Raw genomic sequence first — 15,758 nt, 5'->3', positions numbered from 1 at the left:
GGCTACGGTTATACGTTGTTGTCACCGCCAAATTACCGTGATGTACGCATGCCGAAAGCAGACCTTCGATCGCGCCGGTCGTCACGCAGACCCTTGGATCTCTGCCCGCCCCCATGGCATCAAAAGCTACATGGGAGTGGCGAACATGCACAACCACAAGCCCACACCCGCGCGCTCCCTCGTCCCCTCGGAGCGAGTTCCGGGGCCAAGCTTCCTCGGAGTTACTTGGTTTCTCTTCTTCCCCGCCAGGGCAATGCGCACGATGGAGACATAACAATGCCGACGGATGGATATGCACACGTAGCTGCATGCAGCAAGGAAAAGATGCGAGTGCCCCCGGAATACAAGCAAGACCCTATCCGAGAAGCAGTGCACCCTTTGCATGCAAGTGTCAGCTCATAACGAATGGTCCCTGCATATGGATAGATACACGATTACGTGCACACACGAGTAAATCGACGAAGAACGAGCACGACTCTTCTCGCTCTAGAGAAAAAGGGGAAGATGGAGAGGTAGAGAGTGTGTAAAAACCAAGGGGGCACCGAGCTAGCTTGGTGTCCACGATAGTTCCCAAGGAGCTTCTGGAATGACAAACAGGTCACACTTCAAAGCAAGATGACGAGAGAGTAAGCAGGGTCGTTACACACCGGGTCCTGCGCCCATGCTTCGACCCCCATCCTGATGCGGATTGATACAATACAGGCATCTCCATCTCTCGTCGACAATACCATTCAGACGTTTACACATCAACAAATAGCTATAGAGTCATACTGAACCAATATACTGCCAATGAGACGACTGGCAAACTTATTACGATTGATAGCCAGTACCCTGCCATTAACCTCAGGTGGCAGAGGGACTTAACAACCAGCCGGGTCACGCTTCACCGGATAGGACAAAAGATCATTATTCACGAGTTGCCGTCTTTTATATTTCGACCATCTACAGCAAGGAGCCAACAGCGCCCACCCCTATGGTACACGCATGCCTCTACCTGTTCATCGAGTTTCTGGCCAGCAGAGTCCCTTCTGAACCCTTCGGCTTATTCCTTTTTTGTTGCAACGACTTTGAAAGCAAAGGGTATCCCATCAACATCATCTCGTCAAAGCTCGTCGCTCACTGCTCACATTGTATCAAATCACACCTGCACATTCCGCTTGCGAAAATCCAGCTCCTCAACCTCGGCCACAACCCCGATGGCAAATTCGTTCTTGAAAGCGCTCAAGTCGCAGACCGATCAACATCTGACACCTGCCAAGCTCTCCTACAATTGTCCGTAGATGCAAGTATGGTTCGGAGGTGGTCCAATAGCCTGTGACAGACCTAACCGAAATAAGCAGTAGAGTAGCCGAATTAAATCTCGTTGTCATTGTCGACGCTGTCTTCTACTTCCTCGACGTCACCTCCAGAGTGCACTACATCCTCGAGGACGAGAGCCTGGATAAACGACTTGTCAGGCCTTAACGCCGCATAGATTTGAGGCCGGACAAGAGCCAGGGCTCCGCCTGTCGGCGTCCCCTCGGTCGTCATTATACCCTTCAGATGCTGGAGTTGGCGCCCGGCAATCCACCAGGTCACACCCTGCATGTAGAATTTCTTGAACATGACGGATGCCTTCAGCAGCGACCATTCCGAGTCCTGCCCTGTGCCGCCTCGAGTGAGTATTCTTTCTATTGTCCCGCTCAACTTCTTAGGTTGTATCGCATGGAAGTCTTCGTATAGTTTTTGCATCCTGATCTCGAATGGAACGTCCTTCCCTCGAGCTTGGTCGTTCATACTTTGGCTGTAGAGAGCATCGAGATCGTTGATAAGTTTTTGGAGTATAGACTTGATCCTTGGCTTATTTTGGCCAATCTCATTGTAGAGATCATATAATCTGACCAAGTCCTTGTCCCATGGCACCAGCAGAGAGTCCGGTTTCGTCTTGTCATTGGACAGTATAGCAAGTTCTCGTTCAATAATGGGTATCAAGACCGAAAATTTCAAGTGATCAATGATGTGAGGGAACTTGCGAATGCCGGGGCACGAGTCGGATTTGTATCTGGGCTGCGGTGGTTCGGCCTTGCCCTTGAGGAGATGATTTCGAAACCTGATCCAATCTGTGTTGGTGAACCGGATTCCTTGTTTCGCTTGGTCCACGAGGTTACTGAGGAGGGTGCTAAGGCGGACAGCGGCCTCATCCCCCACTGAGCGCCTTTGATAGCCGAGTCTTTCTTTGAAATTGGTACACAAGCCGAGCAAGCTGGACTGCATATTAAATTGGAAGGCGGCATCGAAGAACTTTGAGCTGGCCTCTGTTCCATGCTGAAGAGCAAGATCGCTGTACGTCTCCGCTTGCTTCGTCAGGACACCCTCTTTGAATAGGTCGGGGCATGCAGGCACGTCTGCGTTGACGAAATTGCCCACGATGTCCGGATCCCAGCACACCCAGGCAATATCACCATCATAGTCTCCGCCGGAGAGCTTGTCAGCAAGAGCGACATTGCCTTTCGATGGAAACACGACTACATCTTTCAATGGGCCAAGCTCGGGTTTGAAAACTGCTTTCACCTTCTGGATATCACTGGTGTAGTGGGCGGGAGAACGGGCCACCAGGACATCCATACCGTGCAAGTACGTCTCCGAAAAGCGTGAGTCGTCATCCTGGAAGTTCGATGAAAATCCCAGATGGATCTCGCCTTCGTCGAGAAGGCCCCAGAAGTCTACGACCATGAACGCGTACGTCGAGCGTCCGATCCTGATGTTCATTCGCGACTTCATTTCCTCGCATCTATCCTTGCGAAGCTTAAAGGTCAGCTCCCAGAGCATACGAAGCCTTCTTGGATCGAAGCCCCCGTCGAGTAGAAAGTTTATACGGTCCTCGTCATTCTTTGGAAGTCCCCCAACGAACGGGATCTGGCCACTCTTCAAGCGCGCCTCTCGCAGCGAACTCGTCGAGTTGTTTTGAACCCAGAGTCGTAGTCGGCAAGGGTCTTGAATAGCCATCCTCTGCTCTTCCATCTCCTTGCATAGAGACCGCTCAAGAATATTGCTGATCGCACTCTTCATCCCCTTCGGGTCCTTCGCCCTATCCTGGAGAATGGGGAGGAACTGGTTGTTCAGGTTGGCCGACTTTAGTGGGTTTACTTCGCTCCGCACCTCAAATGTCCGATGTTCTTCGTCCGTAAAGTCACACTTCCATTTCCTTTGCGAAGGGTACAGAATGATCCAGTCGCGGTCTGTATCGTCCTGTATGTCGATGATCCAAAAGCCTTTCGCACTCCCAATACGACCCTGGAAGCCTGTTAGATTGCCGAATGAACCCATCTTGGCCCGAATCTTTCGGGCGAGTGATTGCGACATGCGGCCGATACCGTCGTTCATGACGTTTCCAGTGGGTGATAGTCGATCGCGCTTTCTAATCTTGATCTGGGACTTCTCAAGCACGGCGGTGGCATCCGTACGGCTCAGGCCTAAAACTATTCGTGAGAAGAGTTTGGTCACGGGTTGGTCCATGTTGTTCGAAATCTGTAGAAGCCATTCAATCATGTCCCATTTGGTTGCTCTCGTGTGCGCCGTGAAGGGCTCTCCTTTCGACGGAAGCTGGCCTGCAAGCGACGGTGAGAAATCATCGCCATCCTCTGCAAACAGGTAGAACCGATGTTTCATTGATACGTAAACTGGGTTGAACGAATCTTTTTGATCCTTCTGATCCTTCGCCACCTCTTTGGCGTTGTTGTTGCGATAAGGACGAATGAAAAATCCAGACCAAGCTCTGCCTATGAAGTAATGGAGTCGTTGACTTGCCCAATGACGGAGAATGGATTCGGCCTCGCCAATATTCCTGAAATGACTGGGGAGGTTCTTTGCATCAAGAGTTGGAATAATGATTTCCATAAAACGGTCCGAGCCGAACCGACGGTTCAGTCTGTGAGGTCTTTCGAGTCTCAGGGGATCAAGCTGGAGAGTGAATACGGAGCCTCGGTCGGCGGAAGAGCTGAATTCCAAGGAAGCAGTGAAGACGACGACCCGATGTAGTGTTTGAAAATTGTCGAATGCAGCAGCCCATGCTTCTGCTCGAGACCTTTCAGGTAGAGCCTTTCCCCTCAGCAGAGGGTGACTTTTGAGCACTCTCCACATGACATCTTGGTCGATCCATGACTCTTCGTAGGAAACTTGGAACTCGCGGCTGGCTACGCCAGAAAACAGGCATACACGCAATATTTCCCAGACAATGGGCAAAGGAGCTTCGCTCAGGCAATCGGGAACGACCGGCCACACGTTGTTGAGACGGGTCTCGAACTCCATGGTCGCGGCCGGGGCATGGCGGGCCTTCGTTTTGCTGGCAGATTTGTCCAGTTCTGCCAGAGTAGATTGACCAATGTCACTAAAATCTAGGTCTGATGAACCACTTCCCGGAAGACAGGGCTCGTCCGATTCCTCGCGGTAAAACGATTCAAGCATCTTAAGCTCAAAGTCGGAAGAGGCAGGAAATGAGTCTTGCGTAGAAGGCGCAGGAGGAGGGGGTAATCTCCTTTTCTCCTGGCTACTTGCTTCTATGGTTGTCACTGTGGCTTGGGACAGTGGCACTTCCTGGCTGAAGACAATATCGGCCGTTCTAAAGGAATCTCGGCTGGAATGAGCCGAGGTACGCTTCAACTGGTTGGGACGCTCGGTAGCATCTGCGGGTGATTCGGCGACGGCGTCGGCGCCTTCCCTGTCTGGAACAGAGACATGACCCCCACTTGTGTCCGAACTGCTTCGGGCCTTCTTTGGAGGTGACTTCGGGGCGACAACGTGATCCCGTGGACGCGGCCGTTTTGAAGGTGTACGGTCAGATGGAGCAGAATCTCCAAGTTTTGAGTTGAAAGACGAGACTGGGGTTCGCCCAATGATATACCGGCCTAGGACCTTGTAAAGCAGCTCGACCAGATCATGTCTCTCTTGTTCTGAGCTGGCACTTGGCAGCCCTGTCACCATCGGGAGAGCATCCTGGTCAGCAAGCGGCTTGTGAACCCATTTTTGAGAAACTGCAATGGCCTCTTTTCTAAAGGCGGCCAGAGCCTGGGGCAAGTCGTCAGAGAAAAAGAGAGGTCGAAACCGGCCGTAATATATACGGTCACCTTGGGTACCGCCCTGCCTGAGCCGCGAGGGGGACTGAGGTTTGTCTGATAGAATCAGACCCAGATTATAGTTTTCCGACACATGGAAGAAGGTTTCTCTCAGCTCTTCTTCAGGTCTCCGTTTTGTCGGCGTCTGCGGTTGTGCCAGGGCCTGTAAGCCCATGACGGCGTTCTAGGCCCCCGAGTACATAAAGGCAAAGGCAAGGCAATTTGTGACCTGCATTTTCCACTTTAATGTCAGGTAACAACGCACAACGAGCCAACCACCCACTGCTCTCGACAGCTCGGAGTGGCGACTTACATGTACACGTCAATGGGTGTCCTTGTGGCCAGCAGCAGTAGCAGCGAACCCCCAGGCAAGTAATGGCGGGACTGACACCGTTGACCGGTCCCGGCCCAATCGGTAGTAGAGTCGAAACAGCGGGAGCTAGTTACTAGTCAGATCTTCGGGCCAAGGATGGCACTGTCACGTCACGTATGCGCGAGTGCTGTCGTAACGGGATCGCAAATTGGCAATATGCGACGCGTCAAAGCAAGGTGTGGCTGTGGAGAGCAGGAAGGGCACCGACTCGTCTGTCAGGTCGTGTGTGTGTGTACCGGTAACCAGAAGCCAATTGATCAATTTGAGAGACCGATAGTTCGATCCGAAAGAGGGGGTCTGCGACGCGAAACGCCAAACGCGTTGTCTCATTTGACTGCTCTCGCAAAGAGGCCTAGCGTAAAGTAGGTACGAGCTGCAAAGTACACCACTAGCCAGGGAGCCAGGGTCTGCCCGAGAAAGGTGCCCGTCACAGAAGCGAGTGCATCAAGACTCCGGAAACTAACCAGATTTGGCACCAATACACACCAGAAGATATACATTTTAATAGCCTATTAACGGTTACGAAATTATTTAAGTTATATAAAAAAATATATAATATTATAAAGAATTGTTTAATAAATAGTTTATAATTTTTTTTAATTTTATTTAAATTAAAATTGCCGATACCGATATATTTAAAATTAAAAGGTATTTCCCGGCTTATTAATTAAATCCGTATTCCTTTTTAAATCGACTAGTACCTCTTAAACGGCTTCGATTAAAGTAAAAATAATATATATTATATTTAAATATTATTAAAATAATATAATTATTCTTTCGATTTTTTCTATCGCCGTTGTACCTATTGACGTACGGGTGAAGTTCGAGCATTTTGGTAGTAAAATTGGCGTTTCCGGAGTTTTGCTGAGCTCACTACTGCCCGTCAGGAATATCGAACTGACTGCGACGTTACTTTAGGTAATCGCGAGCTGCCCCACTGTACCTTTCGCCTCGCTTCTTCCGTCACCAGTTGTCCTGTCGCCAGCTATCCAGACGCCAGCATCCTCAATTGAACTATCGTTGCTCAGAGAGGAATGTATTGCATGTGGAAGTAATCTACACCATGTAGCATCAATTCCTCGTCCATTGCTGTGTAGACGGGCGGCCTGCTTTACCGGATGCATGAACATTGATACGAATTGTTGTGTTGGACTTGAATGCGTGTACCTTTCAGCGCTAAAGTAAGCATTGATCGATCCCAGGCTAGATCACTCAAGAGAGACTCGCAGACTCGGGCCTAAGGAACAGCTTCACGTGACGTTAGTAAGCCCAACGAGATTCGTGGAAGAGTCGAAGGGTCCTTCTGGAAAGCGACAGCCGGAACCAAGATGCTCGCCATCATGTAACTAAGCCTGTTTTGAAATGGCCCGGAGAGAGAGGTGTCTCCAATTTACGCTCGGCATGGTCGGTCGAAGCTGTGTGCTATGCATGCACGTATTGCTGTGGGCTAATCAGAAAGGAGTGTCGAGTGCAGAGTTGCAGGCCCAGTTGCAGCGTGCGCTTGCCCCCAGTAGGCTCGCTCGCCCTCGCCCAGCTCGCTCTGCCGAGAATTGGAGCTACTAGACTAGCCTCGTTGGAAAATACGTCAACTTTTTGCATGTCTGCCGCCCCGCCTCATCTTCCTCATCGATTTGTTTTGTCGGCCTTCAATTTACCTTACTAAATAATTAAAAGATTCGAGTGCCTCTTTGCTTTTCGGCTCCGGAATCCCTCACTTCTCCCCTTCCTTTTTCGATTCGAATCCGTCGTTGGCTTCGCTGCCCGTTGGGCCAGACACGAACTTGGGGATTGAGTCCACGACTCCGCCCAATCAGACGATCGTTGCCACACTCTGAACTAAGCTGCCAGATTACCGCGCTTATCAGTCTGGTGCTTGGCGAGGCCGGCATCCCGCATGCCGTAACGGAGCTCTCTCTGTTGTTCGATTTTACCTTTTCGTTGCCCATGCCCAAATCACAGGACGCCCACGTTTCCGTGGAGGAACTCACCCCGGAAGAAGCTAGCCGTATTATACACTCCCATCGCAAAGTTCGATATGGCACAGCCTGTTGGCCCTGTCGCCAGCGTGCGTTTTCTCCCGGCTGCCTTGAAACGTGAATCCCTCTCTAATTCGTGGCGCAGGTAAGGTCAAGTGTGACAACAAGCAGCCATGTGAGAACTGTGTAAAACGGGAGCACCCACAGCTGTGCTCCTATAAGCCGAACCGCTCCAATGTCGCCAAGCAGGGTTCCGCCGACAGCACACATGGCCAGAAACGCCCGCATTCCCCAGACGAAAGTGTCGAGCGGGAGCGCCATGGTGATCACCAACCCAACGGCTGGCCGCGAGCCCTAGGTATGCCATGCACCCATATTGTAACTTCGCGATGTGTTCATGGCCTGATGATTGCTTAGATCAGTCTGAGTCGATGGAAATCCCGCGCTTCGTCGGACAGAACAGCATCCCAGCTCTGTTGAGAGACCAATCTTCGCCAAACGAGACGAAGGATGGCATCGACATACGTCGAGACATGCGCCCCATCTGGGGACTTGACAATTCAGCGCCGTTCCCTCTGATGTCGTCACACCACCTAGATCGAATGACACGAGAAATCTCCGCCGAGCTTCCTTCCGATCGTGAGGTGCTCAAGTAAGTCGCTGTCGCTAACCGAAAGCGTCAATTGGGAGCCGCATCGGTGGCATTTCGTCAACTCTCTGACCCTTTACTAGACTCTTCAAGACCTACAAGGAGGTGCCACATCCCTTCTGGGGCTTTGTCATCGATATCGAGGACCTTGAGTCACGGCTCATGATCTATCTGGAGGAACGTGCCAAGAATGCTCGAGAGGGCCCGGCGACATCACAGCCAGTGTCCGCTTCGTGGCTAGCCATACTCTTCGCCGTGCTTGCGGTAGGCTCTCAGTACCACGACTCTCCGTACCATATCAGGACGACCGATTCCCAAAGGTACATGCAGATCAGCATGCACTTCTTGCGCCTTGGCAACTTCTTACTCAGGCCCAACCTCGATTCTATCCAGGCCTTGTTGATGACGAGTTTCGTGCTGCTCAATGACATGAAAGCTGAGGCGTCTTGGGCCCTGTTGGCTCTTACTTGTCGGCTGGCTCAGTCACTGGGACTGCACCGCTCAAATCCCCAGGATGGGCGTGAGAGCTCGTCGGGGATGTCGACGAAAGACTATGTTCGGCGCAAACTATGGTACGATCTCTGCGACCTTTGACCAAACAGGAACTGATCTGTCGGACAGGTGGACATGCCAATGGCATGATACGTTGACTTCTTTATCTTTTGATCGGTATGTTATGGATTGATGGTCGAGATGAGCAGCTATGCTAACGTTAACCAAGACCCAACATGACCAACATACAATGCTGCGCCATCCCGCTGTCCTCTGGCTCGATAATGCAAGGTTTCACCTATCTAGAGGCCATGTATCATCTCACCAGACTTATCTCCGAGAAACTGAACCCCGACGCTACTGCGACAGTCACATACGAAGAGATCATGGGGAATTGCGAAGCGATCGAGTCAATACGGGAGAGGATGTACCCACAGCTACGAAGCAAAGAGGCGGCAAAAACGGCGGTGGATCGATTGCAGCACTATGCTTGCCGCCTACACACGGCCTTTGTGGTTTCCGTGTGCTGCCGTCCGGCTCTTCGAAGCGACTGCACCCGATTGAGTGCCGAGGAGAAGAAAATACTATCCGCCAAGTGTAAGGAGAACCTCACCGAGACCGTCCGGATGTTTCTGTCCATGCACAACATCTCGGTGATACCAACGAGAAGCTGGGCATTCACATACCATGGCCTGTCCTCTGCTGTGCTCCTTGGTATCATTTGCGAAACCAAGACCGATCCCGAAGTCCGCGGGCTGCAAGGTGACCTCATCTCGGCACTCTCGGCTGCTGCTGCCAAGGAGAGGTCAAGCCCACCACCAGGCCACATCAAGCACAGCGAAAAGGACATTGAGTTATCCGGGCCGCTTTCGAGAGCGCTCACGGCTTTGAAGAACATCTACGACTACGGCTCCCTACATGGCCTATCGGGGATGAAAAGCGAGAACCCGTCAGGGTCAAGAACACCCGTCACCATGTTGCAAAATGTGCCGCATGCGAGCCAACAGCAGAAGGCACATGGAATGGCGGACCCTCACCAAGATGCCGCGCTTGCGATGACGGAATTGCAGAATGGAGCTACCATGCCCGACTTTTCCTCGTAGGTTCATTTCGAGATGCTTAAATTAATATTGCGTGCTAATTGGAGACAGGGGTATGTCATCGTATACGCCGCCTGTGCAGCAACAACAGCAGCAGCAGCAGCCACAGCAGCAGCAATCACAGCAGCAACAACAACAGCCACCACAGCCTATGGGCATGCAGGGCGTGACAGACATGAGCCAGATGGACCCGGCCGCCTACATGTCACCCATGGATCTCTATGATTCCATATTCTGGGGTGAGTCCATGTTTCCGGATTGAGCCCTGACGGATGGAGGTCTGAACTAACGTTGCTCTCTTCACAAGAATCACCCCCTGATCCGTTCTACACTGGCACGGACATGAACTTTGATTTCCTGGCACAACCGCCACCCGGTCAGCCTCCGCAACAGCAATTTTACTTCTAACCTTGTTTTAACTGTGGGCTTCTAGCGCGTTGGGTCCAAGTGTCCTCCGGTGTCTAGGCGTTGAAGGGTCGACGTCACGTTGTTCACACATGCAAAAAGGACGGCGGCGATGACAGTGACGGGACGGATAGAAGTTTTCTCTGTCCAAATTTTAAGCCAACGGGGTTGTCTAGGCGTTTATCTGTTAGAAGGTCATTGGAGCGAGTTTGTGTTTGACATCTAGAGTTTTTTATTATTGTATCTACTTGAAATGAACGCCTGCTTGTTGACGTTACATCGGGAAGGCTTGTGCTTGCTTAGCACATCCGGGGCAGCCGGGAAGCTGCAGCTCCTTATCTTAAATTCAGCCCTCCTTAGCAGTTTGCATGCAATAAGATGCGTCTCTCATCTCTTGTCCCTCACGACAAGGCGTCCAGGACTACTTTGACCATAGCCACGACCTTCTCTTCTTCGAGTCTGGCCACAAGCCGTTAATTCCCGTACTTGACATGGCGGTCAGCGGAGGAAGTCGGTACTCACCTTCTTCCTATCAGTTGGAGGTTGATCGGCATTCCGTTTACGGCATCTGCGTGGTCTGGATGGGGATGAGGAATTGTTGTTAGTAACGGCAACCAACCTCTCCGACCGCACTATCAATTTACCGATACACCCCTATGGACAACGAGGCAGAAAGAGAGAAAGGGAGAGAAGGCTCACATTCGGATTGGATCATCCTGTCCACCTCGCTCATGGGCTGGTACGACGCCATGTCGAGCGCCTTATCGAGCGCGGCATCCACCCTGATGCCGGTGGGGAAGCTAATGCAGCTCTGATCTAGGACGTTGTACACGCCCGTGTAACCGACTAGCGAAACGAGCCGCAAGATTAAGTCAGTCTACCTTTTTCCCCTAAGCCGGAAACGTCTACTTCGAAGGTCGATCATGTCACCGCAGGGCTGAGAGGAAGGGGAACGGGGACGGTATAGGGGAAGGTGGGGCTGAAGGGGGCTCTAGAACCGCCAAGCGGAGCGGAGAAAAAGAGGACGATCGGCTCGAAAGAGCGAGGGAGCGAGACGCGAGGTTTTGCCAAGATTGGGAATCCCAGATAAAAGGAGAACGACGAAAAAGAGGCCAGACACGGAAAGAAAAGGAAAAGAAAAGAAAAGAAAACGGACAGAACGAAACGTACCATGCCGAAACTTCCCATTCTCCACCCCCGCATACGGCGTCGTCGGACACAGCAGCCCGTCGACCCCGGCCGCGTTCCAGCGGTCGAGGTGGCGCTTCTGGTAGGCCTGGCGGTCGGCGTGCAGGCGCCAGAGGTCGCGCGTGCCGAGCTCCGTCGCGGCGGCGTAGGCCTGCATCTCGGGCAGGAACCAGGGCTCGCCCGTCTGGGCGATCTCGTCGCGGATGGCGCGGCCGCCGTCGGCGACGAACATGCGGTTCAGCAGGTCGAGCCCCTCGGCCTGGTCCCGCGACGACCACTCGACCAGCTCGTGGCCCGCGGCGGCGAGGGCGGCGGCGGTCTGGCGCAGGGCCCGGGCCACGGGCGGGGTCGGGAGGGCCATGCCGTCGTCCCACATGACGGCGAACTTTAGTTTTTTGGTGGACGAAGAAGAGGAATTAGGCAGGGCGAGGTCGGGCGACAGGCGCCAGGGGATCGGCAGGCAGCGCGGGTCCACGTCGGTCCAGGGCTCGGCGCCGACGACGGCGCGGCAGTAGACCTCGAGGTCGCCGAGGGTGCGGGCCAGGGGCCCGTTGACGGACTGGACGGCCTCCTGGCCGGGCATGCCCGAGCGGCAGCCTAGGGTGGGGAAGCGGCCGAACGAGGGGCGCAGGGTGAAGAGCCCCGTGCAGGCGGCCGGGATGCGCAGGGAGCCGCCGATGTCGGTGCCCACCCCTAAGGGGCTGCCCCGGAAGGCGAGGAGGGCCGCCTCGCCGCCCGAGGACCCGCCCGGCGTCAGGCGGCGGTTCAGCGGGTTCACGGTACGGCCCATGACGTTGTTGACCGTCTCGGCCATCATCATGGCCGTGGGAACGTTGGTCTTGACGTAGAAGACGGCGCCGGCTTTGGTCTGCAGCAGCTCGGCCAGCGTCGCGTCTTCCGAGGCCGGCGATCCCACGTGCGACACGAATCCCACGGTCGCGTCGAGTCCCGCCAGGTGGAAGTTGTCCTTGAGCGAGACGGGGAGACCGTGTAGGGGCCCCAGGGGCTTGCCGGTCCGGGCCAGGTGCTCATCGAGCTTGCGTGCTGTTTCCAAGCCGCGGTCAAAGCAGGTCTCAGACAGGCAGTTGGTCTAGTGGCCATTAGCATACCTCGGTTGTTCTTCCCTCTTTTTCGTTGTTCGCAAGTGCGATTTCGTCGTAGCACGCACCCCTATCCGCCCGCGGGTGTATTCTCATACCATTATGGCAATCTGGACGTAGAACTTACGAGCTGGTGCGCGGCCGCAGCCCGCTTGCAGAAAGCCCGCGTAACGGTCTCGGACTTGATCTCGCCCGAGGCGAGTTTGGGCAGCAGCTCCAGCGCCTCAGCATTCGTGATGGCGAGCTCCTCGGCCGTGAACCAGCCGGACGTCTCGGGGAAGGTCGTGACATCATCCTGGGTGGCGGGCGGCATCAGGTGGTCGGGTATGATCCATTCGGCTGGGATCGAGTCCAGCACAGCCTTGCGCTTCCGCGCCGCCACTTGCTCCCAGGTTTGGACCTTCATTGTCGCCAGGTGGTTATATGCTTATATATCTCTCTCTTCTAAGCTGATTCAAGTGCGCGACGCCAATAGACCTAAACGAGTAACTAGAATATTCACGGGGTCTTTTCCTTTCTTTTCTGTGAAGTAGTGTATCTCACTTATATAATACAACCTTGAAGCGAAGTCGCGTGCTGATGGGCGTCGGGGGCGAGAAACGGCAACTCCGCACACGCACCATCGGGACCGGTCCGACGCCCACCCCTCCCGCACTTGATTCCCTTTGGATTAGCCAGCAGCCAAGATAGCCACGAGGCGTCTATCTTCACAGGGTAGCATCACTCCGCACCTTGACCACTGCTCCGAATGGGCGGATGGGCGTCTTACACAGGCATGATTCCACTTCCCCCGTCGCTATCCGGCTATGCCTTCGTTGCTCATTCCAGCCGTCGACATGTATGTCTCAAGAGTCCGATCGTGGCCCGAACCCTCCAAGATGACGTAAAAGAGCATGCAGTAGTGGCCTCGTGCTACTGCTAGAACGCCGAGAAATGGGGTCGGGGTATGTCTGCCAGTCTGGGGAAGATAGTGCGTCCCCTACCTACAGTAGAGTCCTAGGGGGGTAAGGGAGCGCTATCTGAAGCGGGTCATGATTCGGTCCAGTCGTTATCGTCGTTGTCGGCACTAAGGCGGTGGTACCCACGCCTTTTTTTTGCATTGGGGTTTTTTAATTGGGAATCGGCAGTTTAACCTTAGTTCAGCTTGAGATTACGGGCGCAACTGTTTTGATCCATCAAATCAGTCAGGGTGTGCTTGCCAAGTCCGACAGTATCTCCTGGATGACTTCCGACGGCCGCACTTGACTTCTCCGGCAATCTTCGCCGGTCGCAAATGCTCCCAACCGCCTTATCTCACACTGCAGATAGTCCATCGGCATGTTTACATAGCGCCCCTATGTCTTGGGTCCTGACCAGCTGGAACATGAGCGATAGCAGCCTTGGCTTATCTTCTCAAGTGATAATATAAGACGGCTGGCATCCAGTTACTCGCGACCCGGTGGCTGCACTCGCAGCTCTGTCGATATTCTACGCCATACTAATAAGCCTGTCATCATCATGGCGGGGTTCAACTCCAAACTGAGGGACTACCTCCACACCGAATACCGGCCCGGCGAGCGGAAGTTGGTCATGAAGATTGACTTCTTCATCCTGACCTTTTGTTGCCTGGCCTATTTCACAAACTACCTGGACAGGTCCAACCTGACCAATGCCTACGTGAGCGGCATGAAAGAGGACCTGGGCTTCGTGGGCGACCAGTTGAACCAGATCAATACCTGCTTCACGGTCGGATATGTCATCGGCCAGTTGCCCGCCAACATGTCGCTGCATTACATCAAGCCACGGTATTTCTTCCCGTCCATGATGATAATCTGGGGTTGTTTGACCATGATCACGGCCTCGGTGCACCGGCCCCAATCCATCATGGCGATCCGCTTCTTCCAGGGTATCGCCGAGGCAACCACCTTTGTAGGAACCCATTATATCCTGGGCTCGTGGTATACCGAGAAAGAGCTCGGGAAACGGAGTGGCATCTTCACGGCCTCCGGGCTCGCCGGGACCATGATAGGCGGCTTTATCCAGACGGGCATCTACCAGTCGCTGCACGAGAAGAACGGTCTTACCGGCTGGCGCTGGCTGTTCATCATCGACGGGCTCATCACCATACCTGTAGCTGTCTATGGCTTCATCTTCTTCCCGGATACGCCGCAGACCACGACCGCCTTTTATCTAACCGCCGCCGAGAAGGAATTGGCCATCGCGCGGGTTCCGGCGGTGGAGGAGCGCTCTCCCGTATCCATCAGCTTCTTCAAGAAGGTCTTGTCTTCCTGGCAGTGGTGGGGGTTCGTGGTTCTTTGGATCATTGCGGGCGAAACCGAGTCCTTCAGTGCCAACGGGCTCATGGCGTTGTACATGAAGAGCCATCCGACCAACAAGTATGCGGTGTGGCAGCTAAATAACTACCCTACCGCCATTCCGGCAATCGGCATCGTGTCCACCCTCTTCTGGGCGACGCTCACCGACTTCCTGCGCGGCAAGCGGTGGCTCGTGGGCCACTTCATTGGCATCATCGGCGTGGTCACCGCGGCCATGATTCTGGCTGCGTCCAGGGACCCCACAAACCCGGCGTCGACAACGGTGGTTTTTGCGGCGTACTACCTGGCCGGGACGGTGTACGCTTGTCAAGCCACCTTCTTCGCCTGGTGCAACGACGCCATGAGGTACGAAGACCACATGTTCCGAGCCGTCGTCTTGGCGGGCATGAATCTGGGATCCAATGTCATCAACGCCTGGTGGTCCATCGTCTTTTACGGTGCCTCCATGGCGCCCTGGTTCCACGTAAGTGAATCTCTGTTGTGATCTCTATGAAAAAGGCTTGAGCGCTGTTCTCGATTAAGTACTAACGGTTGCATCGCAGCGGGGTATGTGGGCCATGATCGCGATGAGTATCGCTTTGTCGATATGGACGGGTGGGCTTTCCTTTTTGACCCGGAAGAATAGCAAAAGGCAAGAGGCAGTGCAGGCCGAATCGGCATCTGCGGATGGGGATGTCAAGTCCATCTAGATTTTAGATAGTGCTTAACGTGTGCTTTAACATCAAATTTCGCTTGTTGTTGGCAGCATCCCTGAGCCCTACCCGCTTCGAGGGAGACGTGGTAGAATTGTCCGTGAGACGTATCAAGTTTATGCGATAAAAGCCATCACCGCTAGTTGTTGCTCTGGGATGGACCCATTCCCCCATCAGCAAGACCGAACAAAAATAGAACACGAACGAATCGGCAGAAAACTCCAAAATAATGGTGACAGCGCAGAAAGAAGGCGTGACCCGAATGAGGGCGATGTGACCTCGAGTGCATGCTTTTTCGGCATGGACGCCAGGAAAGGCGTGAGGCTTTTACGAGACTCGTAAGTTGGCCGGCTGCACGTTTAGCGGGCTTGCAAGCTC

The 15,758-nt window shown here is 53.7% G+C and overlaps 4 protein-coding genes across 4 annotated transcripts; 2 read left to right on the top strand and 2 right to left on the bottom strand.

Annotated features, from left to right (window-relative positions):
• Nucleotides 1-1,353: 1,353 nt before the first annotated feature.
• On the bottom strand, nt 1,354-5,265 carry PG985_012586 (RNA polymerase-like protein; the record flags this gene model as incomplete). The annotated part of the gene is made up of 1 exon (XM_066832352.1): nt 1,354-5,265. The coding sequence occupies one exon, from the start codon at nt 5,263-5,265 to the stop codon at nt 1,354-1,356; it is 3,912 nt and encodes a 1,303-aa protein (XP_066680402.1).
• Nucleotides 5,266-7,407: 2,142 nt separating this feature from the next.
• Nucleotides 7,408-10,088, top strand: PG985_012585 (fungal specific transcription factor domain-containing protein; the record flags this gene model as incomplete). The annotated part of the gene is made up of 8 exons (XM_066832351.1): nt 7,408-7,528; nt 7,585-7,797; nt 7,857-8,091; nt 8,172-8,660; nt 8,710-8,757; nt 8,810-9,679; nt 9,732-9,919; nt 9,988-10,088. The coding sequence occupies 8 exons, from the start codon at nt 7,408-7,410 to the stop codon at nt 10,086-10,088; spliced, it is 2,265 nt and encodes a 754-aa protein (XP_066680401.1).
• A 398-nt stretch (nt 10,089-10,486) lies between these two features.
• Nucleotides 10,487-12,779, bottom strand: PG985_012584 (Acetamidase; the record flags this gene model as incomplete). The annotated part of the gene is made up of 5 exons (XM_066832350.1): nt 10,487-10,544; nt 10,608-10,662; nt 10,785-10,931; nt 11,256-12,363; nt 12,501-12,779. 5 exons carry the CDS (start codon nt 12,777-12,779, stop codon nt 10,487-10,489), a joined length of 1,647 nt encoding a protein of 548 aa, XP_066680400.1.
• Nucleotides 12,780-13,870: 1,091 nt separating this feature from the next.
• PG985_012583 (pantothenate transporter) lies at nt 13,871-15,377 on the top strand (the record flags this gene model as incomplete). The annotated part of the gene is made up of 2 exons (XM_066832349.1): nt 13,871-15,151; nt 15,231-15,377. The coding sequence occupies 2 exons, from the start codon at nt 13,871-13,873 to the stop codon at nt 15,375-15,377; spliced, it is 1,428 nt and encodes a 475-aa protein (XP_066680399.1).
• Nucleotides 15,378-15,758: the final 381 nt, after the last annotated feature.

Source organism: Apiospora marii, assembly GCF_038362585.1.
Source record: "Apiospora marii strain CBS 49790 chromosome Unknown utg000009l_segment0_segment0, whole genome shotgun sequence".
NCBI lineage: Eukaryota > Fungi > Ascomycota > Sordariomycetes > Amphisphaeriales > Apiosporaceae > Apiospora > Apiospora marii.
This window is presented reverse-complemented; position numbering and strand designations above follow the sequence as displayed.